We start from the raw sequence: 15,098 nt of genomic DNA, 5'->3' as shown, positions 1-15,098 counted from the left end.
TTTCTTACTCGAACAGGCCACAGTCATTTATGACTCTTCTTAAACCTCAGTGTAATGCATACGATCTCTGAATTGCAACCAGATTTCTGCCTTCTTTATTTACATTTCTCATACGCCCTCACTGCCATGCAGCAAACACCAGAACGGCACTGAGGATGCTAACTACAGAGCCCTGAAAGCGCAGACTGCCGAGGCAAGAAGCCAGCCCTCACCTCTCGAGATGCAGTCAGAAACGCAGCTTTCCCCTCCTCTCCCCCACCCCCATCCCTTTTGTTACGGCAATACAAAAATTGTATTCAAAAACTGCTCCAAAGGGGGAAAGCAAATCACGATATAACGCCTCGAGCTGTTTAATCCAAGAAAAATCGGGAGTTCCTTATGGAATGGCTTTTTCCCTCCGGATCTTACAACGAAGGGAGCGGGGAAGAAAAAAAAAAAAAAAAAGAAAAACAAATGTCAATCCTTGATCCGTTTGGTACACGGGAGGCACGAAATGAGAAACAAATACAAACTCCTAGCGGTGCTGCATTGCATGAGGGCTCCTTCTGCCTCTCGTCTCACTCTATTAACGGACTCCGGAGCCTCCAGCCCTGCAACAAAACCCTGACATCGTGCATGTGTCACGCCGCCGGTCTCTGCACCGCCCGCATCAGCGTACGGAGCCGCTCGGGCGCGGTGGGGCCGCGGGACGCCGGGCGGGCAGGGCTCGACGCTCAGCGCGGGGCGGCCGTCCCGCGGGGAGCAGAGCGAGCACCGCGATGCACTGCGATGCACCGCTCCGCCGATCCCCGGCGGCTGAGGGGCGGCGGTGGCACCGCCTCGCGACGGCAGCCCCGAACCCCGCGCCGCCATGCCGCAGGGCTCGTCACCCCGCCGCGGGAGGGTCCCCCCCGCGGGCAGCGCGGTTACCGGGGACGGGGCGGGGGCGGCCCCCGCTTCTGCTCTCGAGATGCGCCGCGGGGCCGAGGTCGGCTCTCTCAGTGCCCGCCCGGCGCCGCGGGCTGCCCGGTCCCCTGAGGAGCAGCGGGGATGCTGCCGCCCCACCCGCGGTGGAGCCCCGGCCCCGCCGTGTCACTGACCGCCGGGCCCCCGCCCTGCGGCCCCGCTCCTTACCCACCGGCTGACGGCGGCGAGGTCCGGTCCCCACCCCGCGTCGCGGCTACGGACACGGGGGCAGCCGCAACCGCTCTTTTGTGTGCCTGCCTCGGCGCCACACACCGAGACGGCTGCTGAGCCCGGGAAGCTGCGTGCGAGAATACCGCCGGCCGCCCGGGAACCTGCATGGCGCATAGCGCGACCGCCGCGGCGCCTCAGGGAGCTGGGGACGCCCCCGCCTCGCGCCCGCCTCAGCCCGCCCCGTCCCGCCGCGCCGCTGTCCTCGCGCCCCGGAGCGCGGGCGCCGCTCTCCCCTCAGAGGGTACCGCTCCCGGCGACGCTGTATGGAGGTCGTGGCAGACCCCTCGCGCTGCCCTGCGGACGGCCGGCGAGCTGGGGTACGCCCCTGAGCCTCTCAAAATGGCACCGAAAGTGGGTGGAGTGGTGCTGGGCTTAACCCGCCGGGTGTGCTCCCCCAGCAGTGCTGGCTGCTGGGGCTGCCCGCGGGAGCCCTCGGGCACCGTTGTTTGTGATGGAGGCATCCAGGCTGACAGCCACATGCACCCAGGTTGCACGTGCAGGAGCCCAGCCCTGGTGTGGGCTACGTTTTCTTGTCAGTCTTCCATCCCATTTTGTTGCGAAGTGCGCTCCTTGAAGGCCATCCTGCTGTTAATGGCCTCGGGTTGTGGTCATTCCTGATATGTTGCGCGAGGTGCTCCAGTGCAACAAAATAGAATTAAAAATGGAAGTTTGAACACTGCAGTGCCTGCACCTGGCTCCTAACATTCCACCCCAGGGGCAGACTTAGAGGTGCAATCAGTATTTCTCCTCTTGCACCGATAATACATAAAACCTATATATCAACTAAAAAGGATTATAGTATATATAGTACTTAAAAGCTCACTGAAGTGAGTTTCTCCAAGGATGACATTTCTTACGGTGAATGACAAACCTGGTTGGTTTCTCAGGCATTCTATCAGAAATGGTGAGATCTTCCCACAGCAGCCATGTGATGGTGGTTACTTGGTATGAGAATGTGTGAGGTCAGTTATAACTGACTGTAAAAAGTAATCTTTATCATGCCAGCCAAAAGTGAAAAACTGCCTTAATGTAATTATATTGCACTCCAGTCAGCTCGGTCTTGATGCCCACCCCACATCCCATCCAACTTGGCATGCTTTGTTTGCCCTGGTAGCTATACCAGCTGCTTAGCACCAACTCAAATTCCATCTACATGCAAAGGCCTTTCATGGAAACCCAACTTGTGGATTTTTTATTTAGTTAAGATTTCTGTTATGATTCACACAACAGCCATTTGCTATTAAGTTTCTATTTTTTTCTCTCTTTTTTTTTTTTTTGGCTGTGGTAGTTTTTCTCATCTGTTTTTCTCCCGTAGGTACCTTTTATTTCAGTTCTCCTTTGAAAATAATGAAAGCTCAAACATTACATAAATTGTAATGCATATATGTTTTACACAAAATATTTAAAAGATTGTGTTTTAATATTGTTAATGAAATAAGTTTTGTGTACATAATGAACTTCTTACTTTCTCAAGCAACACATCAAAAGCCATATTCCCGGCCACGTAGGGCAGCTAGTTGTTTTCCTTATGAAGCTGCTGCAGCTGCAAGTGTTGTGCTACAGCTGGTCCAAAAGGGAATAAGATACATTTTTAAAATTCTTAAATTTAAGTTCCTAACAATCTCCCTTCAACTTACTTCAGAGATAGTGACTCAGACAAATGGTTTTTATAAAATGTAACATACCAAAAAGGAAGGCAAAAATAAAGTACATAATATCACCCCAATGATACACATCTTTGCTACTCTTCAACTTCTGAAAATAATCTTTTCCATACAAACCAGCCACTGATGCAGAAGTGGGATTTTCCTTCCCATGTAATGCAAACTGTGCCTGGTCTCTAATGCCTTCACAGTACTCAGTTACTTACTACTTCAGAACTTTTTGTTTGTTTAAAATCATGACTTAAACTTATCTTTATTACTGGAAAAATGCAATGTTAAAAGTGAGTTAAAAGGTTCATTAAACATTTTATGGAAGATTTTAGTACCTATGTACTATTTTTATTGTAACAAAGCATAACAGTTAAAGATCACTTTATATTACATCTAGAAATGTCACAAAGTGCTTCAAAATATAGCTACGTAAAATGTTTGGAAGAACTCTTCTTGACTTGTGAATCTATGCTGTATATTTAGCAGTTAACAGTGCTCTTAAAAGTATGAAAGATGGTGCAAATGAACATGAAACACCACAGATAACATGATGTTATAGATACTTAATGACTATACAATTTTAAGAGGCGAACATTCCTCCTTCATGATACATTTACATTTCATAAAACATTCAAACTGCTTTGAAAATGTTTATCAAAGGTGATAGAATTTGTGTTCCTAAGAAGGCAAGATGTTCCATTTTAAAATGTTGTCCAGTTCCTTTATGAGTCAGTAAGTTCTAAGTGAGTCCTGTATAAGTTGTTAGTTTCCATTTCTGTATTACGATTCAAAATTCCGTGATTTAAACCACTGGTTAACTTACTGTTTCTAGTGTCACCCAGTAACAACATGAGAAGTGCTAGGCATTTTCTTCTGCTTCACAGTCTAATAATTTCACCAAGAAGACAAATACAGTGATAAAACAGTTAAGTATTTACTAAAACAATTAATTCTTACCTTTTTCTCTTAACAATGGGTTCTGGAGTCCAACAAATCTAAATCATATCACTAGAGAAAGAATTTCTTATAAGGAGAGAATCAACTGAGGCTCCAAGGAAATGATTCAGGGCACTTTCTGTTAGTATCTCAACATCCTCACATTCCATTGTCTTCCAGTGAGACCTCCTTGGTCACACCAATTTCCATTAGTCTACCACAACAAGACAGTCCAAATCCAAGGACTGTCCTTAATGATATGCAGCAATACTTTTGCATGTGCATTAAGAAAGATATCCATTCAGGAAGTGGTGAGCAGAAGTTTCTCTTGTAATTCATTCACATTCCAAATTGTCAGTCTCACAACTGTTTTAAACACTGCAACTCAAGCTTCAGAACAGAGGAAGTTCTTCCAAAACTTATGATAAAATTGGTAAAGATGGCAATAATGAACACAAATCCAAACTGCTATACTATTTTTTTTTAATTCAGGAGAGTTAATTGCAGAATAAACATGATAAAACCAGAGCAAAACTGTAAGCTCCTAAAATGCATGTAGTTAGGTTTTTTTCTCAGGTTTTTGAGTTTGTTTCTAGGTTTGTCTCATACAGAATAGGCTTCATCCTGCAGCCTGTTCTCTTCCCCCATCAGACTTAGGGGTTGCATAAAAGAATTTTACATCATTTAATTATGAGCCCTTTAGCTGCCTAAGTAATGTTGGTGGAGTCTAGAAAAATGTGTCTTGTCTGCCTTAGGCAGTATAAAAAGCAAATATGCTTGCGCTCAGAGGGGAAAAAAGACACATGAGAAGACTGGAACTGGGAACATGCTCTTGACAAATGACACAAGTCTGACAAAATTTACTGACAAAATGTTATAATTTTATCTTCAAAAAGCTTGACATAATGAGGAAAGGTTTTGCTGTACCTCAAAAAACGAACAGAAAATCAATAAAACATACAACCAACCAAATATTCATTGTCAAAACCTTACAAACTGATTAAGCTCTATCATTTAAGTGTCTCTGTACTAAAAATAATAATAAAAAGGCCCCACAGCTTTCTATTTCTGCAGTTTGCATCCCTGATTTTTCACTTGCCTTTTGTAGTCATGGCAGTGACAAAGAACACCTGTAAGCCCTTATATCTAGTCACTGCCCCCCCCACCTTCCCCACCTATCAGAAGATCAGCACGCTGATACATCTGAAATAATTACTTGTGAAGGCTCTCATTTAAGGCCAAGGACTAGCAGTCTGCCAGAAGTATAGAGGTTGATCTTATTTCTACCAAAGCTTATAGGAGTTATGTCCATGAAGACGAAACTTCTCTCAATATAACTTAGCTGTTTTCAGCTTCTTCATCTGTCCGGCTCACTTGGCTGTTCCTTCCAAGCTCCAAAGACAGAAAATTAGGTCTCTCTTATAGCACATACCCCAACAAGTAAGGGGTCTATTCCTAACAAATGATAAGAGCTTGTAGCAAGCATGCCCCAGTTAGCAGTATGGTTAGTTTTACAGTCCTCAACTCGTTTTTCTTTTTCTTTCTTTCTTTCTTTCTTCTTTCTTTCTTTCTTTGGTTGTTAGAATTTTGAGTTCCAACTTAGTAAGATGAAATGTATAAACTATGAGTGAGATAGGAGCATAACTAAGTTATCATGAAAAAAATATATCATTTGACTTAGAGCTAGGCAACCCTACTGCAGCCAGTCAGAAAATAGCTGGTTACTAACTAGCTAAAAGCACTACAAGTTTTTCTTTTTGCTAATAAGATGGGGAACGCAATGAGACATGCAGACTAAGTACTGTTCACTCAAAGTCTCTCTTCTCTAGTACTGCATCAGGCTACTACTCTAAGTGTATTAATGCATCATACACAAAATGACATCTCCTGTTAACCTAGGGAGGACTGCCCTGTGTTCTATAGCACCAAACTAGGGTTCAAAAACTTCTTTTCAGTTATCTTGACAAGTAATCAGCAAGGTTCCCTAACATCCTCTGATGGTGCTGCAGAAAAGATGGCTCACAGTGTTGTAAACACCAAAGCAGTTTTGCTAATAGAATGTCTCTGAGAATGGTGGAATCATATTTCAGGAATATCAAGTCATCATCCTTTTCCCTGTTGAGCTTTAGGATCTCTCTAACAGTTTGAAATTAATATCATAAACTACCCTCTAAACAGTGATTTGCTTAAATCCAAGAACCTCACAGAAGACTCTGTTTTCCTTACAGTATGGCAGAAGAAGTACTTGGTTTGAGGGCAAAAAATGAAAAATAAAATCCAACTTTGCAGTGTTTGTTTCAGAAGAATCACAAGGAAGCATCAATGTCTTTAAAACCATTTAAAATCTCATGTCAAAATTATGCTTGTGGTTTGTTGCTGCAAACAGGACACAACACAAACAATTCAACTCCCACTAAATAAGAATTACCCCAGAATAAAATGAACTTATTTCAGATCAAGCTGGAACAGTTCACAGTATGGGCAGGGATGTAGGAAAAAACTCTAGGTTGTGGTTTAGCTAGTAAAAATATTATTTCTAAGGACTAAGAAAAACAATGTGAGAAACAGAAGGTCTTCATTTCTGTAGTTGATATCACAATAAGGATAAGTATCAGGACAAACACTGCTTGTTTAATATGCACAAATAAAGTGAAGTCTGGACATGAATAAGTCAACAAACTGCAGTCTATAAGAAACTAATACACCCGCATGCTCTCTGATGTGAGGAGACTGTTCACAACCAAGACTTACGTATTCTTGTTCTCCAGTGATTCTGCAAGCATTTTTGCATTAGAAAACAATATTTACAAAGCAAGTGATTTACCACTATTTGATCTTCCTATGGATAAAATCTGAAAACAAATGTTCGCTACCTGACAAAAACAAAAATGCAAGATGCATCTTAAAGTCTGAAATATATCTCAGTCAAATAATTTTTCAGACACTTTCCTTCCTATTGCTTGCATATGCAGAGTTCATAAAACAACTAAGTGTTGATTTATGCACGTAACATCCTCACTAGTAATAGTTACACCAAGGAAAAGGTATTTAATGATTTCAGATAGCCATACAATAACATATGGATTTATTTATTGCATGAACCAATCAATCAGCACGAAGCATAGACAGTGAATGGTGAAAACAGAAAGTACGATGTTCCTTTTCCTAACATTTATTTTTAAAGGGAATATCCAAGCTCTTACTGTTGTCACTGAGAATTGGGTCTCTGCTTTAAAATGTAGAACAAAATAATGTGGGATGACCTAGAAACTGTACAGTTTCTGTGGTTACAGAAGTAAAGCTATGCAGCAAGAACACAAGGCAACAGAATAAAATTACTGTTATAAATGCAACTTGGCTTATGTATACATCTTGAGAATCAGTGAATTCAAGAAATGTCAACACACTGATTCTGAAAATCAAATGCGGGAAAAAGAAATCTGCAGCACTATCTCATTGCTGAAAAGCTGTACTTAATTCACAGGAACTACAGTGAATTTGTAAAGATTGAATAGCACATCAATATTCTCAGCACCAGCTCAGTAACTTCACAACTCATTTATTGTCTTATTTACAAATATTGCAGTTCAGGCTTGCTCAAGTTCCACAAGGACTCCGTGGCAATCTTTAGGGTGAAGAAAAATCACAGGTTTACCATGTGCACCTATTTTTGGCTCTTCACTCAATATTCGAATCTTTTTTTTCTTCAGTTCTGCCATTGCTGCTTTTATGTCATCAACCTTATAAAAGAAAAAATACAGCTTACAGAAGTTTTCCAGAAAATATCCCGACTACGACCTGTTCCTTTCTCTCTTTTTTTTTTTTAATCAAATTTAATTATAATAATAGCATTTGACATTAAATTTCAGAAGTTTCCTGGAGGGAAATGTAATTATCAAAAACCTGTCTAAACTATATAATGTGATCTTAAGTTCGATGTCATGTGATCAAATTATTTGAATGTTTCTAAACCTTAAATGCGTCCATCCTTCAAAATATAAAAATTCACACTCTGTTTAGTGAAGTCAATAGTCAATAATCTATAAAGACCTAGAATTAAAATAATTGCTTTTTTTCTTTTTCCCAGTTGAGGTGTCTGGACTTAACTCTGTGAATAAACATTCATAATGGTATTGCATGAAAGATGCCTAGCCTTGACTCAGAGTAACAGACATCTGTTAATTCCTACTCATTTGCTGCAGTTTTGTTCATCAGAATTCAGAACTCCCTACAACTCCTCCTACACACAACTACCAGTCAGCCAGAGGAAAAAAATTAAAGAAATGACTCAAGTGTTATATAAAGAAAGACAGCACAAGTGTCAGAAGCAGCCCATAGCCCCCTTCAGGTTGCTCCCTCAAGCAGAAAAGCCACTGCAGCTCCTGCAGAGATGGCCAGAAGAGGAACTGCGTCTGGGCTCAGCTGGAATCAATTTCTTTATCCCTAAGGAAGCAGTGAGAGCAAACACAGTGTGAAGTCTGTGGTTGCAATCATGTTAAGATTTTCAGGATTGGATATCCTACCAAATGTTCAGCATTCTTTTCAGTGCAGTTACTAATTTCAATTACAGATCATCCGGAATTACTTAATTTCTTCTAAAAATGCTTATTTTGTTCGAAGCAAATTACCCAACACACTTGTATAAAATTTTTCTTTGAATAATAAGACAGAAGGAAGAAACGAACAGCAATTTGATAAACTCATCAGACTTCCACCTTAGTATTGAAAGATATGTTTGGAATTCAGCTTTTTGCAGTATGATTTTTCATGGAAAACTATTTCTACAAAATATTTTCAAATTTCAAATGAACAATCAATTGAGATCAATTTTTCTTTATAAATTTTTGTTCAAATTCAGAAGAGAGCATCCCTTGAAAAGCTAGGATTTTCATTCTGGGGGGAATAGGAAATTGGGGAAGGAGTGGTTCAATTCTTTTTGACTGTCTATGGTACTGACCAGATTTGTTTTCAGTCCCATTTAAGCATCGAGCCAACTACTGAATATTTTTTTCCACGTAAATTGGTCTGTAACCTTCCATTTGAATTTAAATGGAGACCACTATTACAGGAGGCTTTGGACAATCTTCTTCTGATTTCTTTATTTATTTGTTGCATAGAGAATCTAGTAGTGAATTCTGTGACTTCATTTAGGAAAATCTGGCTGCAGGTAGTACTACCTCGTATGTTTATCTGTTCCATTATGACGTGTGGTTTTCTTGGCCTACGGTACACAGCTACATGTTCTCTTCTTTCATACAACACTTCTACATTTTTCAACACGAGATAATTAGTATATCCCAATCTTCACAGTTTTCATAATTAACAGTATGTTTTCCCTTGACAACTGTCTTTGGTTTGTCTTCAACAAGAAAGATCCTATCTCTACAAAATGGAGAACTACACAGAACACTTTCAGACAGTAATAAACATTTTCTATAACTTCTTAAAAAAGATTACATTTACTTGAAACTCTTCGGAGGGTTTTGCTGAAAAGTGCCTGCATCTTCTTTCTCTCATACCAGTAAGTTAGTACTGCTGGTCCCACAGTGGGCTTGAGCATTTCTCTGGTCTCTCTGCAAATCACTCTCCTATACTCCCCATTTCCTTAGGTTCACCTTCATGTTTCTAAAACAGAATGGTCTTTATAGATGAAGTTGGAAAACCATTTCACTCACATCAGGAATCCCTTTATTTATTTGTTTATTTATAACTCTTTGAGTGAAATAATAAAATTTGCAATACTCAAATACGGAAAGCATTAAGAACAGGCAGCAATGTGCAATTTTGCATCTAACATCTACACTGAAATAGGAGTACAGTAAATAAGATGTCTACTGCACCCAACACTTTTATGCTCTATAGCTTCCAAATTTATCTCTCTGCTGAAAAACAGGACAGAAGAATCTGCAGACTTTGCTGATGTTTGGTCCCTGTGATCAATGGTCTTTTTTTACTTCCTTATACCATTATCAGTGACATATCAAATAGAAAGAAACTTTTGAAAATCTAAACCATGCCTTACCTTAAACATACAAGTGCATCTTTTTCCAGTATATGTCAGGAAGTTCCAAACTCAAGAAGTTACCACCTGTCACTCTTAACAAGCCCTTGGACTTGTCCTTCCACACAGCATATATATTAACAATGCGTAATATAATTTTTACAGCATATAGGAGGAAAAGTTCATCACATCATCTACAGAATTGAACTTGGGTTTTCAAAACAGGAAAAAGCCACTCTTAAGACTTCCATCTCTACAACAGAAATTTTCACAAATGTGACAGCCTTGTATGTTCTTTCTTTACACAGTTCAAGCCTATGAAAAAAAACCTTTCATATCTGTTATCTTATTATATATTAAGTACCTCAATGCAGATATGATGCATTCCACCAGTCTTATTCTTTTGCAGAAAGCTTGCAATGGGACTTTTCTCTCCTAAAGGATGTAGCAGTTCCAGCTTTGTATTTCCCAGCTCCACAAAAACAGTGTAGACACCGTGTTCAGGAAGAGCAACAGTCTCGCTCACCTGTGCTCCTAACACATCTTTATACAAGGACTGAGCTTTCTCCAGGTCAGGTACTGCAATTGCTACATGATTAAGTCGGCCCAATTTCCACAAACAGCTTGGAATGCTTTGAGAAAAAGAATTCGATGATAACAAAGTTCGTCTTAGGAGAGCTGAAGTCTGCAATCTGGCAAGAAGCCCTGAAAGAAAAGTGAATAGCATCAATATAATGTTTTTGAGAAAGTATCAGCATCACTCTTTGCCCTTTTAATGAGACCTTACTGTAAACCCTATGTTGTAAGCAAACTACTGTGGAAAGCAGAATGTAGATGGAGACCAAGGAGAGAATTATTCCGTAGAACCTCAGCTCAAGGGAAATTCTTTTTCAGGGACTATGTAATTATTCAGAAGTGTTCTAAATGCTTATATATGCTTGTTAAAAATAGGAATACATGGCCAAATACAGCAGTCAACTGTATAATGTACTTAAAAGTTTCTTCTGATTTTTTCAGAGCTTCTTATAAAATACAGAAAGAAATGAGGATACACCTGTACATGTAGGATTTAAAACAAGCAAACAAGAACAACAAAAACCTAGGACACAACTAACTGATGCTGTGAGACTCAAAAGAAAGATAAAAGACTTGAGCTTTTATCTGTTATAACTGACTCCAGCAAGGAAAGAAATGTCATGTTGTGTTTGGGGCTTGAGGAACGCAATCATCTCCTGTGTTTCATTTCCTTTTTTCTCTTTCTCCGATGATTTTGTCTTTATTTGCTCTTATTTTTCTAATGTGTCATAGAGGTCTTACACTCACTTTCACTGACCTATTCCAAGATGTTTAGAAATATTTCTCTCTAAGTACAATGAATAATACAATTTCCTACTGAACAGTAATAATTCATAAGATTAAAATACTTGCTTTTTTTTTTTAATGCAACTAGTGCCACTGACTTCAGCATGACTTAAGAGAAACTACCGCTTGTCTCATCATAAATGAAAGGGTAATGAAAAAGAAAACACACTGGATGACAACACAAAGGCAAGGGCTGACACCTGGATGTAGACAAAAGATGGAGAAAAACCTGGAGGAACGTGGTGCCATGAAAAACTGCTTAGATGTCTATAAAGCTCTTTAGACTGCTCTGACAAGACAGTACTGAACTGTGTAACGTCTTATTTGTGTTCTGCTCAAATAGTTCTAAAGTTGTTGGTTTTTAATCTGAAAAAAAGTACAATTAGAACAATTACAGAGAAGTATCAATCTGTCAAATTTGGAGAGATGGGAGGGAAACACTGCTCTTATTGGTTGCGTCTAGCACAACAATTAGAATTAAATGAAAGGATATATTCAGAAAGGCAGCATTTGAATTTCATGCCAGTTTGCTTTAGGCCATGTCAGAGCTCCCAGTGCCTCAAGGCCAAGCTAGAGGCATCTCAGCATTTGTCTTTGATGCATTCTTAGCTGCAGATTCACAAATGTGCCATTTTGCTAAGAGACTGTGCCAAGGATGCACTGAGATTCTGAATGCTTTCCAATACATTTAGGATAGACTGGCTTACATTTTTCAGGCTCTTTGTACTCTGGAAAGTTACTAGTCCCTGTAAGGTACAGCAGTAATTAATCATCTGGTTTCACAGTAGGAAACAGAAGTACCATTTCAATGTAACACTACAGCTATCATTTCATTTTACTTCACAAGCAAGAATGATGCAGCACTGAGACACTGAGATACGTGTGTGTGCGCTTACGTATAAGCTTTAAAATTACAGTATGCAGTTTACATATTTTCAAATACTAACTACCATAAAAGTAAGCATATTCAGAATATTTTGATAGTAAATCAGCATCCTACACTAAGTTCTTCCGTAAGCTTGCTCAGCTCTCCAAGCAACTGCTCTGGTGTAATTCTTGCCAGCCTTTCACACAGTATATCCTGTCATCACTTTCATCACAGCCAGAAGTTCTGGAAAATTCTTCTTTGCTTTTGTTATCTTCAGGCTGTAATAGTGGTAGTATAGTAACTCTATATTTCAAAGTACTTTTCAGCTTTTTACCTATTAAAACAAAATCTACCAGCAACTTCAATGCAGAAGGAAGAAAACATTTTGCTTCTCAAATGTCTACACAGAAACTATTTTGTAGATACAGTTGTTATCTAAATGGAACTGCATCTGGAGTGAAGAAAGCAATTGCCTGAGGAAGCAGTAGTGTGCAGTGCTCTATAATATGAAAAACAAAACAAGCACTTTCTAGTTGGTATAACTAGAGGCATGGATAATTAAATAGGCTTGAGTTTGACCAGGATACCAGAGTAAATAATGCATTTAAAAAAAAAAAAAGTCAAATACTCTTTTTCAACTGCCTAAGATTAATAGCTGTATCCTGTCATCACTTCTTAAGGTCCAATTCAATTCCTAGTGAAGCAAGATAAACTTTCACTTACAGAAAGCCAGTATTTTCCAAAAGAGAAAAATGATGTGAAATAACCACTTGCTATACTATTTCTGATGCTTTCTAAATACTTTTGTTATCTCATTCTTGTTTCCAAGTATTAATATGCCATGATTGAGTGGAAATACTACTAATGTAGATTTTCAGGCAGTCTTGACTGATAGGAAAAGCTACAGTTTTTCTTAATCATCTTGATATCTCCCATCTGCAATTCTTGCTGTACTTCACACAGATTACATGGCTATTATGATTTAATTTACATTTTGTCTACTTTCAAATAAACTGACAGAAATGAGAGACTTGGCCATTACTGAAGCAACAGTAAAGGAAATAGAAAGTGTTATTTCTGTTGGGTTCTCCTCAAGAAACATTTGATTTTTGCAGTATTTCCTGGTAAGACAATAGAGTGAAAAAGTTAAAAATAATCCTTAGATTCTTGCAAAGTCAAAATACTCATATATTAGCATTAGTTATGCATCAAACCACTTATTCCTGCTAAGAACTAATTTTTTTTTCAGTGAGTATGTATGGACAGAGCACTCTTTTAGAGTTTTGAAGATGTGTGACTTTATCCTAGCTCTCATCTTATGCATGTTGTAATTCCATAATGATTGGTATGAATTGGCTGAGGAAAAACAAAAAGCATTTGTATTTTTCTGGCATTATATAGATTAGTAACCATATAGTTACTAGTTACTTGAAATTCTACTCTCTTTTCATCTTCGTGTTTTTGGCCTCATTTTTGTGCTATGAAGTAGCAACCCAGTAATCAAAGGATGACTCCACAGTGAAAAAGAAAAGTTTGCAGCAACTTCAGAATGAAACTCCAACACTTTCATGTTTCAGTCAGTGATGCATATATCACAAAACTAGTCCTTTGTTCAGATAGATGCAGCTGCATTTTTCAGTTACAAAAGTATTCATCCAGTAACATACAGAATTACTCAAAGAATTCTGAACTTCATCCCATGTTAAAAAATAAGACTGTTCCTTTTGAAACCAATGGATACTGACTAAAGCATCTATCCAAGTATCTCTCTGTTCGACAAACTTGCACGTGTAGACCAAATTCACTCATGCAGTTTCTCCTCCTACTATATGTATCATTTACGCTACTGTTCTTTTTAGATATGTAACTTTTCAGACACAGATAACCCCATCTTGTACGTGTTTTGTCCTTTAGAGAAGATTCAGCAGATCCTGCCTTCGTATATAATTACTGTCTTTAGCTTTGGCATTACTGTGGAATGCATGTAACCATCTTCAGTATCATATGAAGAACATATTTTATTGTATCTGAGTTTTATTTTGTTGTCTGAGTGCTAGTATTATGTGCATCAAGAGTTTAAACACATACAGTTGTCTTCATAGAGGCATAAAATGGCATCCTGCAAATGTTCATTCATAGGCTTGATGCCATTGATGGAGGCAGTGTTTGTTGACTTACATGGTGAGGTAAATAAATACAAGCAAAATTCTACTGAATACACAAATGCTCTCTGGAGGGGTCACAGTGAGGAGAGCCCTGTCACTGGGCACTGCTCTATTGCTTTGCTTGATGTTGAGAAAAACTCCCAAGCACAGAGATAGTGCTCTCACCATGGGCAGCTGGGCATGGTGGAGCTGTGTGTTAGCTCTCTGGTGCAAATGTCTGTTTTAAATCCCAGGTGCTTTTAGCACCTTGGAAACTGCCAGCCAGCAAGGCCTGGGCCATCCTTAGCGCCGCTCTGTGCCTGAGGAGATCAGAATGGCTCCGTAGTTCTGAAGGAGCACCGGAGTGCACCGAGTCTCATTCACTTTTTTTCCCTGCAGTAAAACAGCGCAGTGAGGGTACAGTGAGGGCAATCTGCCGTTACTGTTACGAGAGGGAGCAGTTCATATGATTACTACGATGCATGGACAAGAATTTTGCAATTGACCTCTGTTACATTTTAAAGGCAAGCTCCTCTTTGCTTCTCTGTCCTGGTGCCGTAAGTATTAAGCTGGCAGTTTGCTGTGCAAGTGTATTCTAAGTCAGACAATGCCATCCGCATCGGACATTTTTAAACCCAATCCCGTTAGGTCGCACAGCAAGCAGCAGGCCCGTGAAGCCACTAAGGAGGCCGCGGGGCGGCTCTGAGCGCAGGGCAGGCAGAAGTTGCGCTTCCCCGCGCGGCCCCGGCCCCGCTCCCGCCGTGCGCCGACGCCCGGCGCCGCACCCGCTCTCAGCAGCCCCGCCGCGCCCGGCCCCGCGTTACCGGCCGCCGCCAGCCCCAGGGAAGCCGCCATGTCTCCGCCCCACCGCTCGCAGCCCGCCCGGCCGCAGGCAGGCGGGGCCTGGACGGCTCCGGGTCTGTGCGGGGCGGCCGGAACGTACGTGTGCGGAACGC

At 40.4% G+C, this 15,098-nt stretch overlaps 2 protein-coding genes across 5 annotated transcripts in view; both read right to left on the bottom strand.

Moving 5' to 3' along the window:
* Positions 1 to 15,098, bottom strand: part of APBA2 (amyloid beta precursor protein binding family A member 2) — a 289,129-nt gene that overhangs the window by 76,851 nt on the left and 197,180 nt on the right. For 3 of the 4 annotated variants that reach the window (XM_065733736.1, XM_065733733.1, XM_065733737.1), the window contains exon 1: positions 1,114 to 1,204. The exons of the other annotated variant lie outside the window; for it this stretch is intronic. The gene's annotated coding sequence lies outside the window, so the exon portion shown is untranslated. Of the gene's footprint in view, positions 1 to 1,113; positions 1,205 to 15,098 lie in introns of those variants that run through there. 4 annotated transcript variants of the gene reach the window in all.
* Positions 6,836 to 15,067, bottom strand: MCEE (methylmalonyl-CoA epimerase). The gene is made up of 3 exons (XM_065733729.1): positions 14,967 to 15,067; positions 10,133 to 10,473; positions 6,836 to 7,507 (listed from the first exon to the last, which is right to left on the bottom strand). The coding sequence occupies exons 1-3, from the start codon at positions 14,995 to 14,997 to the stop codon at positions 7,355 to 7,357; spliced, it is 525 nt and encodes a 174-aa protein (XP_065589801.1). The 5' UTR covers positions 14,998 to 15,067; the 3' UTR covers positions 6,836 to 7,354.

The sequence above is a fragment of the Cyrtonyx montezumae genome, unplaced genomic scaffold, assembly GCF_038088225.1.
Source record: "Cyrtonyx montezumae isolate F1298 unplaced genomic scaffold, pur_monq_1.0 scaffold_17, whole genome shotgun sequence".
Classification (NCBI taxonomy): Eukaryota; Metazoa; Chordata; class Aves; order Galliformes; family Odontophoridae; genus Cyrtonyx; species Cyrtonyx montezumae.
This window is presented reverse-complemented; position numbering and strand designations above follow the sequence as displayed.

What these genes read in the sequence shown, in the direction of transcription:
- MCEE (XM_065733729.1), bottom strand. Translation starts at nt 14,997, where the DNA reads ATGGCGGCTTCCCTGGGGCTGGCGGCGGCCG. An exon ending in CCTGGGGCTGGCGGCGGCCG is followed by an intron (nt 10,474 to 14,966) that starts GTAACGCGGGGC and finishes CTTTTCTTTCAG; the next exon opens with GGCTTCTTGCCAGATTGCAG. An exon ending in TGCATCATATCTGCATTGAG is followed by an intron (nt 7,508 to 10,132) that starts GTACTTAATATA and finishes TTCTTTTATAAG; the next exon opens with GTTGATGACATAAAAGCAGC.